The 12,524-nt window shown below is 39.4% G+C and overlaps 1 protein-coding gene across 1 annotated transcript; it reads right to left on the bottom strand.

The window, feature by feature from the left end:
• Positions 1–579: 579 nt before the first annotated feature.
• On the bottom strand, positions 580–11,643 carry ube3a (ubiquitin protein ligase E3A). Its single transcript, XM_026158631.2, has 11 exons — positions 11,370–11,643; positions 9,446–9,492; positions 8,089–8,366; positions 6,802–8,012; positions 6,572–6,716; positions 5,820–6,025; positions 5,521–5,685; positions 3,460–3,615; positions 3,301–3,374; positions 3,061–3,204; positions 580–2,942 (listed from the first exon to the last, which is right to left on the bottom strand). Coding segments are annotated over exons 2-11 (2,502 nt in total). The 5' UTR covers positions 9,448–9,492; positions 11,370–11,643; the 3' UTR covers positions 580–2,821.
• Positions 11,644–12,524: the final 881 nt, after the last annotated feature.

Genomic DNA, 12,524 nt, shown 5'->3' with positions numbered 1-12,524 from the left:
GCTGATAACCAGCATGTCATAGAGAACTGCATGAGTTATGAATCTTTCCATGAATGTGGTTGCCAATAAAATCTCTGAAATTTTGATCACTCTTTACAGAAACATGAAAAAAAGAGAAGTTTGACAAAGAATATTTGTTTAACGTTTCCCCTCAGAGCTGAATTGCCCTTTAAAAGTCTTACATCTACTTTGACTACTCAAGTGCAGCAGAAAAGCAACTCAAAGGTCAAGTGATGACACATCATCTCTTATTTAACTGCTCAGTTCTTCTATTTCTCATAGATACACATAAATGTGATCTTGCATCACTCTCGACTGAACCATTATCACCATGTTTTGTGAAAAGTCTGATTTTAGCTTCATCAGCAATGAAGGAAAACCAGCTCCTCTTTAAGCGAGTACCCCGTTGTGTTCATCAGCTATGTGCTAACTTATTCTGCTGCGTGTTGTCGAGCTGCTAAAATCTGATGGCAGTTATTGAAAGGAGAGGTGATATGCTGTGGCGACCTCTAGAGAGGTTTGAAACCAAATTTTCCAAAAGTAAGAACAAAGAAATGAATCTGTGACTGTGAGACAAGCCGCAGTCATGATCAGGTATTTATTTGAAAAACAGAGTTTCAGCTTAAAGTCTTCCAGTGAGTGTTAATGTTGTTGTTTTTTAATTCACCTTTATTTAATTTGCATAACAGAAGCTTTACAAAAGAGTTTCACGTTATCTGCACGTTCTGTGTTTTTACCTGAGACATTTGGCAAAATAAAACATGGTGTGACTCTTTTTCTTGTGTAGGCCTTGCACATTTGGCACCTCATGACTGTGCAATCAGTAAGATTAGCAAACAAACCAAAAGAAAGAGGAAGTGAAAGTCTGAACCCACCAGTCAGGAAGCATACTCTGAAACCAAACTGTCAGGTCACAACACAAAACTGTTAGATCGTAACCAGATATAATCACATCTGGATATAACTTTTTTTTTTTTTATTTCTGGGTAAAGAAAATGTTTAAATATAAGCTTCTCTATGAGGTTGTTTTGACTTCAATAGCAGGAATTAAAAAAGGCTTCAGTTCAGCATATAGTAAATGACAATCATACCCAAAGAGCACCGTTATGCCCAGAGTGTGTGCACCGAATGCTGCTACATTACGACAACTGCAGAAAACACACAAAACAAGTCAAACTAAATGCAAAAAATATCCTGAATGTGCTCTGTGTAAGTGCACTTTCACAATACAGTTTGATGTTGGCTCAGAAACAAAACACGCGTGAAAAAATTTAAATATTTAAGCGCCTTTCAACTCTGGGAAATCTACAGACTGTAAGTAAAAGATGGACACAACCGCAGCTAAACTAAAGTAAAAGTAGGTGTGACAAAAACATTTCAGTTACTGTGGTAAACATTGAAACTAGAATTAAAAAAATACAATATTTTGTTCTTAAAAAAACAAAAATAAAATAAAACCTTTTTTGTTTTTAGTCTTGAGGAGCGTGAGGAGATACTGCTGCATGTGCTTGGTGAGGCTGGGACGTCCATGTGTTTTAATGCCTAATGTGAACTTCTTAAATTTGCACCCGAAAAACAGTCCTACAGACTAAAACGGATAAACGGATAAAAAATGAAACTAAAAACATGCAATAAAAACTAAACTGAGACGAGCAAACCCAGTCTGGAAACCACACTGATTAAAAAACAAAACATCAAAGTGAAATACAAATAAAAATCCATTAAAAATACAAATTGGTAGTAATGCTGAACCACGCTAATGACATCGACTGGTTCATGAGCTCCCGCTGTGAAGCCTCAAACTGAGTGTCACACCATAACTGTTACATCTCCTGACATTTAGGTTTCAAAATCCAGTTTCTTTCTTTAGTTAGCTAGCTAGTTTTATGTCTAAAGATGTTCTAGTACTGATTTGTACAGATTTATATTTTTTAGGTTTTAAGGAGCACTGGTTTAAACTCTTAAACTGGTGAGGGAGCCCTGTTTTCTTTGGAGTAAAAAGAGCTCAAGCAACAATGACAGATGAGCACAGCTGTGCACGCACTATATTACTCTGGCTGAAGTGTTGAAATGATGTGTACCGAATTTATAATTATTCATAGTAAAGGTTGTGCAAAGGATGGGAAACAGGAAAATGGGAGGCCTCGGAGGCCAATATCTCGTCAGTCACAGTAAAGCACAGCCTCCTTCTTAGCTTTAACAGGGGTTACTTGAAAATACTGACTCAGACCGTTAACTCATCGCGTGCACAGACGTCACCGGTGACGGGAGGTTTACAGATGTTTCCTGTGGACGTTCAGCCACCCTATTCCTTGTTCACTACACTGACGACCTCTGACAGCTGTTGTGCTTGTTCTTTTCATCACACTTGATAAAAAAAAGCTTACATTGTATTTCATTTAGCCTTATTAAATTATATTTAGCTCTTAATTACAACAATTGACTTTTTACTTATTTCATATTCGCTGCGTTTCGGTTATATTTTCTTTCTCTGCACTGATCTGTGAACTTTTTACATATATTTTTCCATTGTTCCACCTTTTGAGATAATGACATCTCATTCCACCAGTGGAGTCTCCCCCTGCTGGTCATCAGAAAGAATGCAAGTTTAAGGCACTTGAGCTTCACTTCACCAGGAAATGGCGTCCATCTTTTAAATACAGTCTGTTGGGAAATCTAATGCATATGAAGTGTGAAAGGCCAGCAGTGGACTGCAGTAGTTTGGTTAGGCACAGGGTTATTACAGTATTTTTCTCCACTGCATTTCCCTATCCACTTTCTTAATACTCCCTTTTTTGGCTCTGATAACTTTGCGGCTTCGTCACAGCATCCCAAACCCTTTGGCATAAGTGATGGCCTTGAGAAGTCTCTCTCTCAGCTTTTCCTTGGAGGAGTACTCAGGGAGCAGCAGTGCATTAAAGCAGGTGTGGGAGGTTGGTAGCCTGCAAGAAAAATGGCAGAAGTGGGGAAATCTGAAATCAGCATCCACAGAGAGCTTTGAGTTACGGATCGTTTTTTTAAGATATGCTGAGCGTTTCTTAAATCTGGCCAGAGCAGCACCTGTCTGTGTCAGAGCCGTTCTTCGCAATGATCATTTTTAATTTGCCGAGCCCGCCAACAGGCGCCCTGTCTGAGCCCGTCGTGAACTGAAGAAATAATTTTTTTTGGTCTTCCCCAAATGAGTGGACGACTTCCCAGAAATCTCTGCACGTGGATAATTGAATAAAAACATTAAACTGATGAGAAAATGTGCATAAAGTTCAAGTACTTCCAAACATGTTTAGACTTTATCAGACTCACTTGATAACCTGACTGTCTTTGCTGTAGCCGCCGTCATATTCCGTCGTCTTTTCGAGCGCTTCAAAGTCCAGTTTCTGTGTAATGATCGGAGACTGTCATCAATGCAGCACCGAACACAATTAAGATATAAAAAATATAAATGGGGATGCGCTCTCTCACCCTGCTTCCACAGATAAGCAGCTCTACTTCTTCTGGTCTAAACAAATATTTCAGCGGGGACTCATTTGTGACCATTAGGAAGCCTTTTTTGAAGGCTTTGAATTGTCTCTCCACACTCTTGTTCAGGATGTAATCAGCATACAGATCCACAAACTCCTAAAAAAGGAAGGAAGTTAAATATATCTGAAGCAGTTTTTCATCATTAACTTTTTATAATCTGTATTTTTAGAGAGCAGACTCTACAGATTGCTCTGTCAAAGAATGCCGGCCGTATTGCATAACATACTACTTCGTCTTCATCGTGTGTTCCTGTTTCTGTACTTGTGAAATATACATTTCAGTCAAAAGAGGAACAGCAGAAGTGTCAGTTAGGGCTTCCTTATTTGTGTAGCGACACATTTGGTCTAGAATCAGACTTCCATCTTAACATATTATATAGCCACAGAAATGTCTAATTTTTAGGTAAGCTTAAATAAAAATGATGCATGGTTTTAAAGGAACCGGAGATAAATTAAAAGAAGAGACCAAAAATCAGAACAAGATAATAAACCACTGCCTCCCCTCTGACTGCCTCAGAATTAGGGCTGTGCGATATGACCAAAATCTCATATCCCGATATAAGAATTCTATCGTCAGATAACGATATAAATCACAAAAATGTGTCATTTTCTGTAAATTCTGTGAATCTCGGGCAGCTCGACTTGAGGGAAGTGTTTCCAGCTGCGCGTCATGTAGCTGGAGTCGAGTGTTTTAACCGATGTATGAAACTTTACATTTTTAGACATAAGTTGTAAAGGCCGCCGTTTTCTTTGTGAGTATTTATTACACGGCGTGCTGCGGGGAAAAGCCTGTTCTAACGTTTGAGTCTAAGGTTTATTTTTTAGCACCTGGCGGCTCTTTTTTACTTCTCATCCGTAAATACTCTGCTCTTTCACTTGATTCAGTTTTTTTGAAAAGTCTGAACAGGATCTTGAGCTTTATTGTGAAAGGTTTATGTGGAACATAAACAAGCGGACACGCGATGCTGTTACCGTCTTGTTGCTAACCACAACGCATAAAAACAGGCGCTTGTCCGTCTGTAGTGTGGTTATATAAAATATAAGAGAAAGAGAGAACTTTAAAAAATTAATATAGCCACTACAAAAAATATTGCCGTAAACGGTTTATTTTAAGATAAGATAAGATAACCTTTATTAGTCCCACACGTGGGAAATTTTGCGACACCACGAAACAAACGATAGCGTAAAATGAAACAATGTTTTTATATCGTCGTCTGATATATATCGTTATATCGAACAGCCCTACTCAGAATCAGCTGATTTTCTTCTATAATAACTTTACTTATTACATAAATGTTAATAGAATATCTAATGAAGCAATGCACAATGGCTGTGAGGCTGGTCACTGACCTCCTGCTAACCCTGGTCACCAGGGAAAAGTGTGTATTCCTTGACTGGCTGGCAAGTGGTTACTGGAGTTGCTGAAATCCTTGTGATTGCTTTGATCACATAAAATACTGGTTTGTCTGAAAATTCACCTACTCGCCAAGCGGTAGTGAAAAGTTCGACACAGACGTTCATAACTTTTTGGGGTGTAAGGTGCAATATTTTCCATTTTAAATGAACTCAGAAGTCATATATTTTTAATCCAGTGGATTATGGTATACCACTCAAAACACAAAATCTATTTGTTTGCACTAAAAGTTCTCCTACACGATCCAGAGTTTAACACCCATATTTGGGACACAGATACATCTTAGGCCATATATTATGACTATCGTATATTATGATGTCATCATATTGCCTAGCAATCACCTACCAATGGACCAAATGACTCATCCGTGGCCAATAATACACCAATGAAATCATAATTATATACACAAAACTCTCATTATTCATGATAGAGGACATCCCCACCACGTTGACTAGCAACCCCCTAACAACAGACTAAAATCACAGACCAAACAACACAGTAGCATGGGGATTTATTAGTAAACCAAAAAAGGACATATAAGGTGAATTAAGGAGCTGTAGCTGTAACACGGTCCAGCTCACACCTCACCTGTCGGTTCTCCTTAGTAACGGGAATCTGGTCTCCTTGCTCCTTTAAGTCGTGTATTACTGGGTTTCCAAAGAGGTCAGTGTGTGATATCTGGAAGGTCATCATCATGTCTTCTTCCACATTTCCCATATATTCAAGTACTCCCTTCAGACTTTGATAGAGAACCTGGAGCACAAAAAAAAGACAAGACTTTCTTTGCACAGGTGCCACTGATTTGATTACAGGGATGTATAACATTTTAAAACTACTGTGAATTGTAGTGATTCACTGTGAATGAGCTTTAGAGGAAGTTACTATACTGGATGTGAGTCTGACAGGTCCAAGTAGGTCCCTTTCTTTCCCATGAGCTTCCTGTAGACAACCATTGGAAAGTGGACGTCCAGGATGCAGTTGTTGTAAATCGCGAGACCGAGGACGATTCCAATAAGAGTGTACTGCGCTTCAGTCTCCAGAGAAGATGAATTAAACCAGAAAAGTTTGGTGTCGTTCTCGTAGGTGAACATTCCTGTTCGGAACATCAGGCACACAGGAAAATGGACATGGAAAAATTAAATGCATGAAGCAGCTCTGCGTAAATGACAGTTCAGAGTAATCCTTATTAATCTTAAGTACTTAAATGTTTTATAGGTCAGTTTTCTTTTGATTGGCTGCCCCTTGTAAACTGAAGGTCTGAACAGCAGGTGGGTGGGGTTACTGTGCCTGGGCTTGAAGAAAAATCCTCTGAAAGTTGTACAGGGATTAGACTGGAGATGTCCAAAGAAACCTTTGAAAGATCTTTAGAAAGCCCGGAGAAGTGTTGCTCTTTAAAGACCACTTTAAACGATCTAGCTCCTTGGATTCAAGACTTTTGAACTGCACGGCATTATTTTATTAAGTTTCTAGTTCTCATGCTAAGATGATCGTATCCTGACTTCAGCTTGCTGCATAATTAATAAAACATGACACTCATCTCAATCCCCTTGTTCGCCTGTCAAATAAATGTGTTCTTTTGTTCGGATACAAAACAACATTTACATAATGTCCACAGTCCACTTGGGCTTAAAATTCTCACCTATGTCAGGATTGAAGATTTCTTCAAGAACCAACTGAAAGAACTCCTTTGAAACGCCTCCCTCATCTACACCTTGCTCACCCTCAAACTCAACATAGAGCTGTTTCTTCAAGTCGGACGGGTTCTCCATGGAGATCATCTCCAGCTGCAACACAGAGGAGGTTTCACTTTTCAAACTGAACAACACTGATTTCGACATCCTCCAATTACCCTAAGGCAGCGCAACTCACTCTGACGAGAGCGTCGTCGATGATGTGGTCTCTGCGCACTTTGAGCTTGAGGTAGGGGTTGGGCTGCTGCCCCTGGACCATGCTGAAAAGAGCCGTGAGGCGTCGCTCGCTGTACATTCGGATCCTGTTGTCGTAGTACAGCCCTTGGTTCTTGGTGATGACACTGAGGATGAAAGGGCAAGTCTGGAAAGAAAACTTTGTTTCTGCATTGACCTTGAAGAAAGTGAAGTCCTTGTCCATCTCGATGACATCGTTAAGCGATTCGTTAATAAAATCCTCGAAGGGGATGAGAGGCTTTATGCTGTCCATCGGTCGGACGCCCAGTTCTTTCTCCAGGGGATTTATGCGGGGGCCTTTCTTATAGAGCCTTTCCTCGCCAAGCAGCTCGTGCAGCGTCAGCTCGTCTGAGTCAGAGTCTTCCTCGTCCTCCTCGTTGTGCTCTACGTCCACGTCACCTCCCAGAATGCTTGCAAAGAAGACGACCTGTAAACACTGCGTCGCAGCCACCACAGTCTCGTCGTCGTTTACCAGATTTTCGCCGTCGTATTCGTTGCTAACAACTGTAAACGTAATGAGCTGCTGGAAGGTCTCCATCATACGGCGGATGTGCGGGAGATCGTACTTTGACCAGAGCTTCGTCAGCCTGGCAAGCGCGGTCACTGGAAGTTTGCTCATTGCTTTGCAGAACTGTGGTAACGCCACTTCGAGGTACTCTGGGCTGTGAAGGTTACTATTCTCCATGACGATAATGAAGATGTTCAGGTAATCTGGGTTTGTTTCGTATACGTCAAGATATTCCAGGTCAAGTTCAACATTTGGAGTGAGGTAAATGAGAGCATTCACCAGGGCCACCTGCAGCTGGTCGATAGACAGAAGTCTGTCGTAGACTCTCCTCACAGCGCCAATGTCCACTGTAACCTCACAGGCATCAAACACTTCATTCAAAGCCTCACCTGGCAAAGAGGCTGCAGAAGAAGCACCTGTCTTCTCTGAGCTTCTCTCACTCTGTTTCTCATCTTTCTTCATATCTGCCGGTTTACAAGACTCAAGGTTGTCGGTAGAATTGGATTCATCTTTCCTGAAACTCTTCATCAGGGCTTCTGCATTGGAGAAGACCCTGCCGATGACTCGGACGAGAGCAGAATAATCCCCTTCTTCTTCACAGAAACCCAAGATCGTACAGACTGTGTTCTCTGTGAGGTGATGAACCTCTGCAACAGAACAAACTAATTTAGGGACTGGTTCAAAGTTAGCATCTGCAAGAGTCCAGAGCTAGCCATACAGTACCTGAGAAGTCCTCCTTGGTGAAACCAGGGTCTTTATCGCTCATCTCACTGCCCTCCTGAGTTCTTCCGTCAGCACTGGCCGTGATGGAGGGGTGATAATCACAGAGTTTGGCATTAATCTTAAACAGCTCGAGCGCTTTGGCAGCTGCTGAATTGTTATCCAAAGGTTGAAAATCACAACATGATGCGCAAAACTCATTCGTGCAGTTGCCATTTCCACAGCCTTCAGTTAACTGCCGAAAGTAGCGCTCAATTAGAAGCTTTGCAGTCGCTCTGTTCCTGCGTAGGACATTCAGACAGAAGTCAGACTGATGGTAACAAAACCTTCTAGGGTTAAAAAACAACAACAACTAAAACACAAACAATGAACTTTGGTTCTGTATAAACTGAGTTACAGGCCCTTCAAGTAAATAGGAGTGGGTGAAACTTTGGCAGGTATTAGTGATTTTTTTCCAACACTTTTGAGAGTTCATAAAGTACAGGAGATAACCACGTCAAGTATTCAGAGCAGAAAACTCATTTTAGCTCTGTTTCTTATTGTTTAGACTGATTGCTCTGAAGCATCAGTATGATTTGCTCTTTCATAGTCTGAATAAACTGCAGCACTTTTATGTCTGTGATGTCGAGGAACAGAAATGAGAACAGATTCGTTTTCTGAACAATTCCTATCTCATTTACTGGAGAAGACTTTGAAAAGTAATTGATATTATCATCACTTTCTAGGGTTAGAAAAATAAAAATTAACTTTTTTTCCTGTACAAACTATATTAACCACAAGCTGTATATAAAAGATGGACACAGACAACATGGGGTCACACATCCTGTTGCGAAGCCATAGGCTGAGTGCCTTCCACATGATGGATCTAAAAATGAGGGACACTGGTGGCTCACAGGCAAATGACTTATCCATGGCATAGTAAATCATACCCTGCTTTGCTCTGCTTTTTCAATCTAATGGGACAATAATTTAGAAAAAGAGCATCATGTTTTATTCAAGATGACTTAAACTAGTGACTGAACCCAAAAACTTTTCAGGAAAGTGTTTACTGAGCTCGGTTCAGTGAGCAGTGAGCTCATTTTCTCATAGAAGTCACTGCCTCCTACTAGACATTAAAAAGATGTCAGGTTTAAGGCACTAAGTGTTGTTTATACTTTTCAGATCTGCAAACCATGTTCATCTTTTAGATCCAGTTTATGTATTTAACAGTCAATTTATACATGTTCTTGCTGTGAGAGGCTAAAATATTATCATCTATGAACAGTAAAGAGGGAGTGCAACTGTGACCAAAAACATCAGTCTAATGAATCATATTAGCTTAGCTTGTGCCAGCTGAGGTCCAGATTATAGTCGGTCTTACATTCGGCTGGATTCAGATTCCCCTCTGCAGGCCCGGTGAACAATGCTCTGAAAGTAGAGTTTAAAAGCACTGTAAGATCTTATTTGCAGGTAAAAGCCTTTAAATAAAAGCTTAAAGTCTTAACAACTTAAAGCAACAACAAAAAATAAATAAATACCATAGTTATTTATTATTATTTCTGCTCCTTTTATGGTTTTAACTCATGGTTTTATTTGTTTTAATTTGTCATTATCAATATAATGTGCTGGAGCCTCTACTCTACTCCACTGTTGTGTTTCTAGCTGGAATAAAATCTTTTATATAAATAAGGTTTTTCTCTTTTGAAGCACCACAATCTAAGGCAAGATCTACAGATCTAAGGCAATTGATAATGCACAAGTTAGCAGGTTTATCAAGCTCAAATAAAGGCTTCATCATCATCATCATTAGCGCCCATCCATTTAGCCCAGCCATCAATGTTCAGTCTTACAGCTGCAACCCTGGTGATGTAAATTTTTTTGAAAGTATTCTATTCTATTATTCTATATTAAAGGTGCAGTGTGTAAAATCTCACCACTCGATGTCAGAGTTTTGCAGTTTTTCTGAGCATGGCATGATCTGACCATGGTATGAACTCGCTGGGAAAATTGTGGCATTGTGTTAACACACGCCTAAATGCGTCAGAGCAGCAAACTGCCAAACATGGTGCTCACGTTTACTGATCATCAATTAATCAGTGCATTTGATTAGCAACTCTTGGCTTCTACTGCTCCTCTTAATTCATATGGAAACAGGCCAACAGAGCCCCGTGAAAACTTTCTTTTTCACATGACCATACTTCTAAGAGTATAAGATTCTTTCCTTTGTATATGAATATAAATATAATGTATACTCTTCTTCTTCTTCCTTCGGTTGGACCTTTAAAAAGTCACCACAGCTATACACGACAGCAGGTGTCACTAAACCTTCTTTTTCACTTCTGCTTCTATTCTTTTGCCACAAATCACCTCTGAAACCTTGGGTGGTTGACCCCAGTTATTAAAACTCATCTACCTTCTAAATCTCTACTCCTTTCCACCTGTCTCCCTCTCATTCACATACATATTCTTATTTCAGCTGGCTTTTTTCCCTCTTCTCTCGTGAGCATACCTCCACCTGCTCCCTACGCTTACCATGGATCACAATGTCATCTGCAAACATCACAGTCCACAGAGATGCCTGCTTGTATCATCTGTCAGCCTGTCCATCAAGGACAAGGTGCCTTGAACTAAAAACATTCAAATATAACAGAAACTATTTTTTTGTACAAGTGGCTGGTTGATGAAATTTCTTCTTCCTGCAGCTTTTTCATTCACCTTCATGTAAGTGTGGATGTTGCTATACACATATAGATATATTTGTATACACACATATCTATATATACACATGTATATATAGATTTATGTGTGTATACATATATATACACACATATATATGTGTATACATATATGTGTGTGTGTGTGTGTGTATATATTTGTGTATATACATATATGTGTGTATATACACATATACATACATACACACACACACGTATATACATACATACATCTATATCTAAATATATCTATATCTAAATATATATACATACATACACTATTGATCTACTTATAAACTTGTCTATTTTACTCAATTAATTTAATATATTTAAGCTCTGTAATGTCTAATGTTTTGGTTGCTGTATGACAGGAAGTATACAACTTATAAATATATAAATAACATTGCACAACATAAAAATATAAATAATATTTTCTAAATTATCAGCGTTACTGGTAATTAGGCTGTGACTCTGCTTTCAAACAGCTGTCAGCGTTTCAGTTTAACAGACTCTAAATCGCTTGTTTCAGAGTAAAAAACGTGCAGTGAGCGGTGAATCGAGTGTCGTGTCGTGTCCTGTCTCAGCACCGACCTGTGATTTGAAGTCCTGTCTGTCAGTGACAGTGCAAAAAAAAAATCTCTTCAGTCACTCGGACCGCGGTCACACCCACGTCACAAAATAATACACTTTACAGGGATATTAATGCTTGTTAATAAGGCCGATAGAAGCTGACAACACGCAGAGCTCCAAATGATTTTAGTTTGTTGAGTCACAGCGAATTTATTTCCTCTAACAGCCTGTAAACAACGGCGCCATATACGCTCTTCTTCTCCGCCTGGTTTCCTCCACACAGCGCAGGCGCAATGCTGCCCCCTACTGTTCACCGTGCTGCTAAACTCTTTAATTTAACTGGCTGCAGCTACAGCCACATCATCCAGGATCAGCAAGTAGAGTGAAAACAGCAGAAACAAGTTTCCTGTGGGTAAAAGATTCACTAATTCAATAATTTAATATGTAAAGAATATTCCTCAGTCATTAAGGATAATCATAAAAACACAATAATAATAATAATAATAATAATAATAATAATAACAATAATAATAAAATAGTGATGATACTACTACTACTTTTAATAATAATGATGATATTACCACTACTACTACTACTACTAATAATAATAATAATACAATGTTCTCTCCCCTTCTTTTTCTTCTTCCTTAACATTCACGTATCTGATATCAGTGTCTGTTTGATGAAGAACATTCAAGGAAGATCACCATATATAGGAAAAGATGTCAAGATTTAAAATTTACTGGGGAAAAAAAAAGGAAAATTAGGTGTGGACTGGTCCTCCACAATGGGTCACTTTAGTCAGAAAATTCTGGTAAATAATCAGAAGTTGTCTGCTTGTGAGGTAAAATATGACATTTCTCATGGATTTGAATGGGTTGAATTCAAATATGACAGTTAAAATTGGTGATTAACTACAGTTTCCATGATATTTACTTAAGGCTGCTTAATATGATGATATTTCGCCTTTCTGTGCAAGGTCCTGTGTCTCACTACAGCTGAGGTGAGGAAAACTCTACGCAGAGTCAACCCACGTAAAACTGCTGGACCAGACAACATCCCAGGCAGAGTGCTCAGAGAATGTGCTGATCAGCTGGCAGATGTTCTCACCGACATCTTCAACATCTCTCTGAGCAGTGCCGTCGTTCCCACGTGCTTCAAGGCCACCACCATCGT

The sequence above is a fragment of the Astatotilapia calliptera genome, chromosome 23, assembly GCF_964374335.1.
Source record: "Astatotilapia calliptera chromosome 23, fAstCal68.1, whole genome shotgun sequence".
NCBI classification, from domain to species: domain Eukaryota; kingdom Metazoa; phylum Chordata; class Actinopteri; order Cichliformes; family Cichlidae; genus Astatotilapia; species Astatotilapia calliptera.
This window is presented reverse-complemented; position numbering and strand designations above follow the sequence as displayed.

Bases quoted from the DNA above. Each gene is read 5' to 3' on its own strand.
- ube3a (XM_026158631.2), bottom strand. The intron at 8,013-8,088 runs GTACTGTATGGC...GTTCTGTTGCAG, and splicing joins CACCAAGGAGGACTTCTCAG to AGGTTCATCACCTCACAGAG. The intron at 3,616-5,520 runs GTGAGGTGTGAG...TTCCTTTTTTAG, and splicing joins TTACTAAGGAGAACCGACAG to GAGTTTGTGGATCTGTATGC.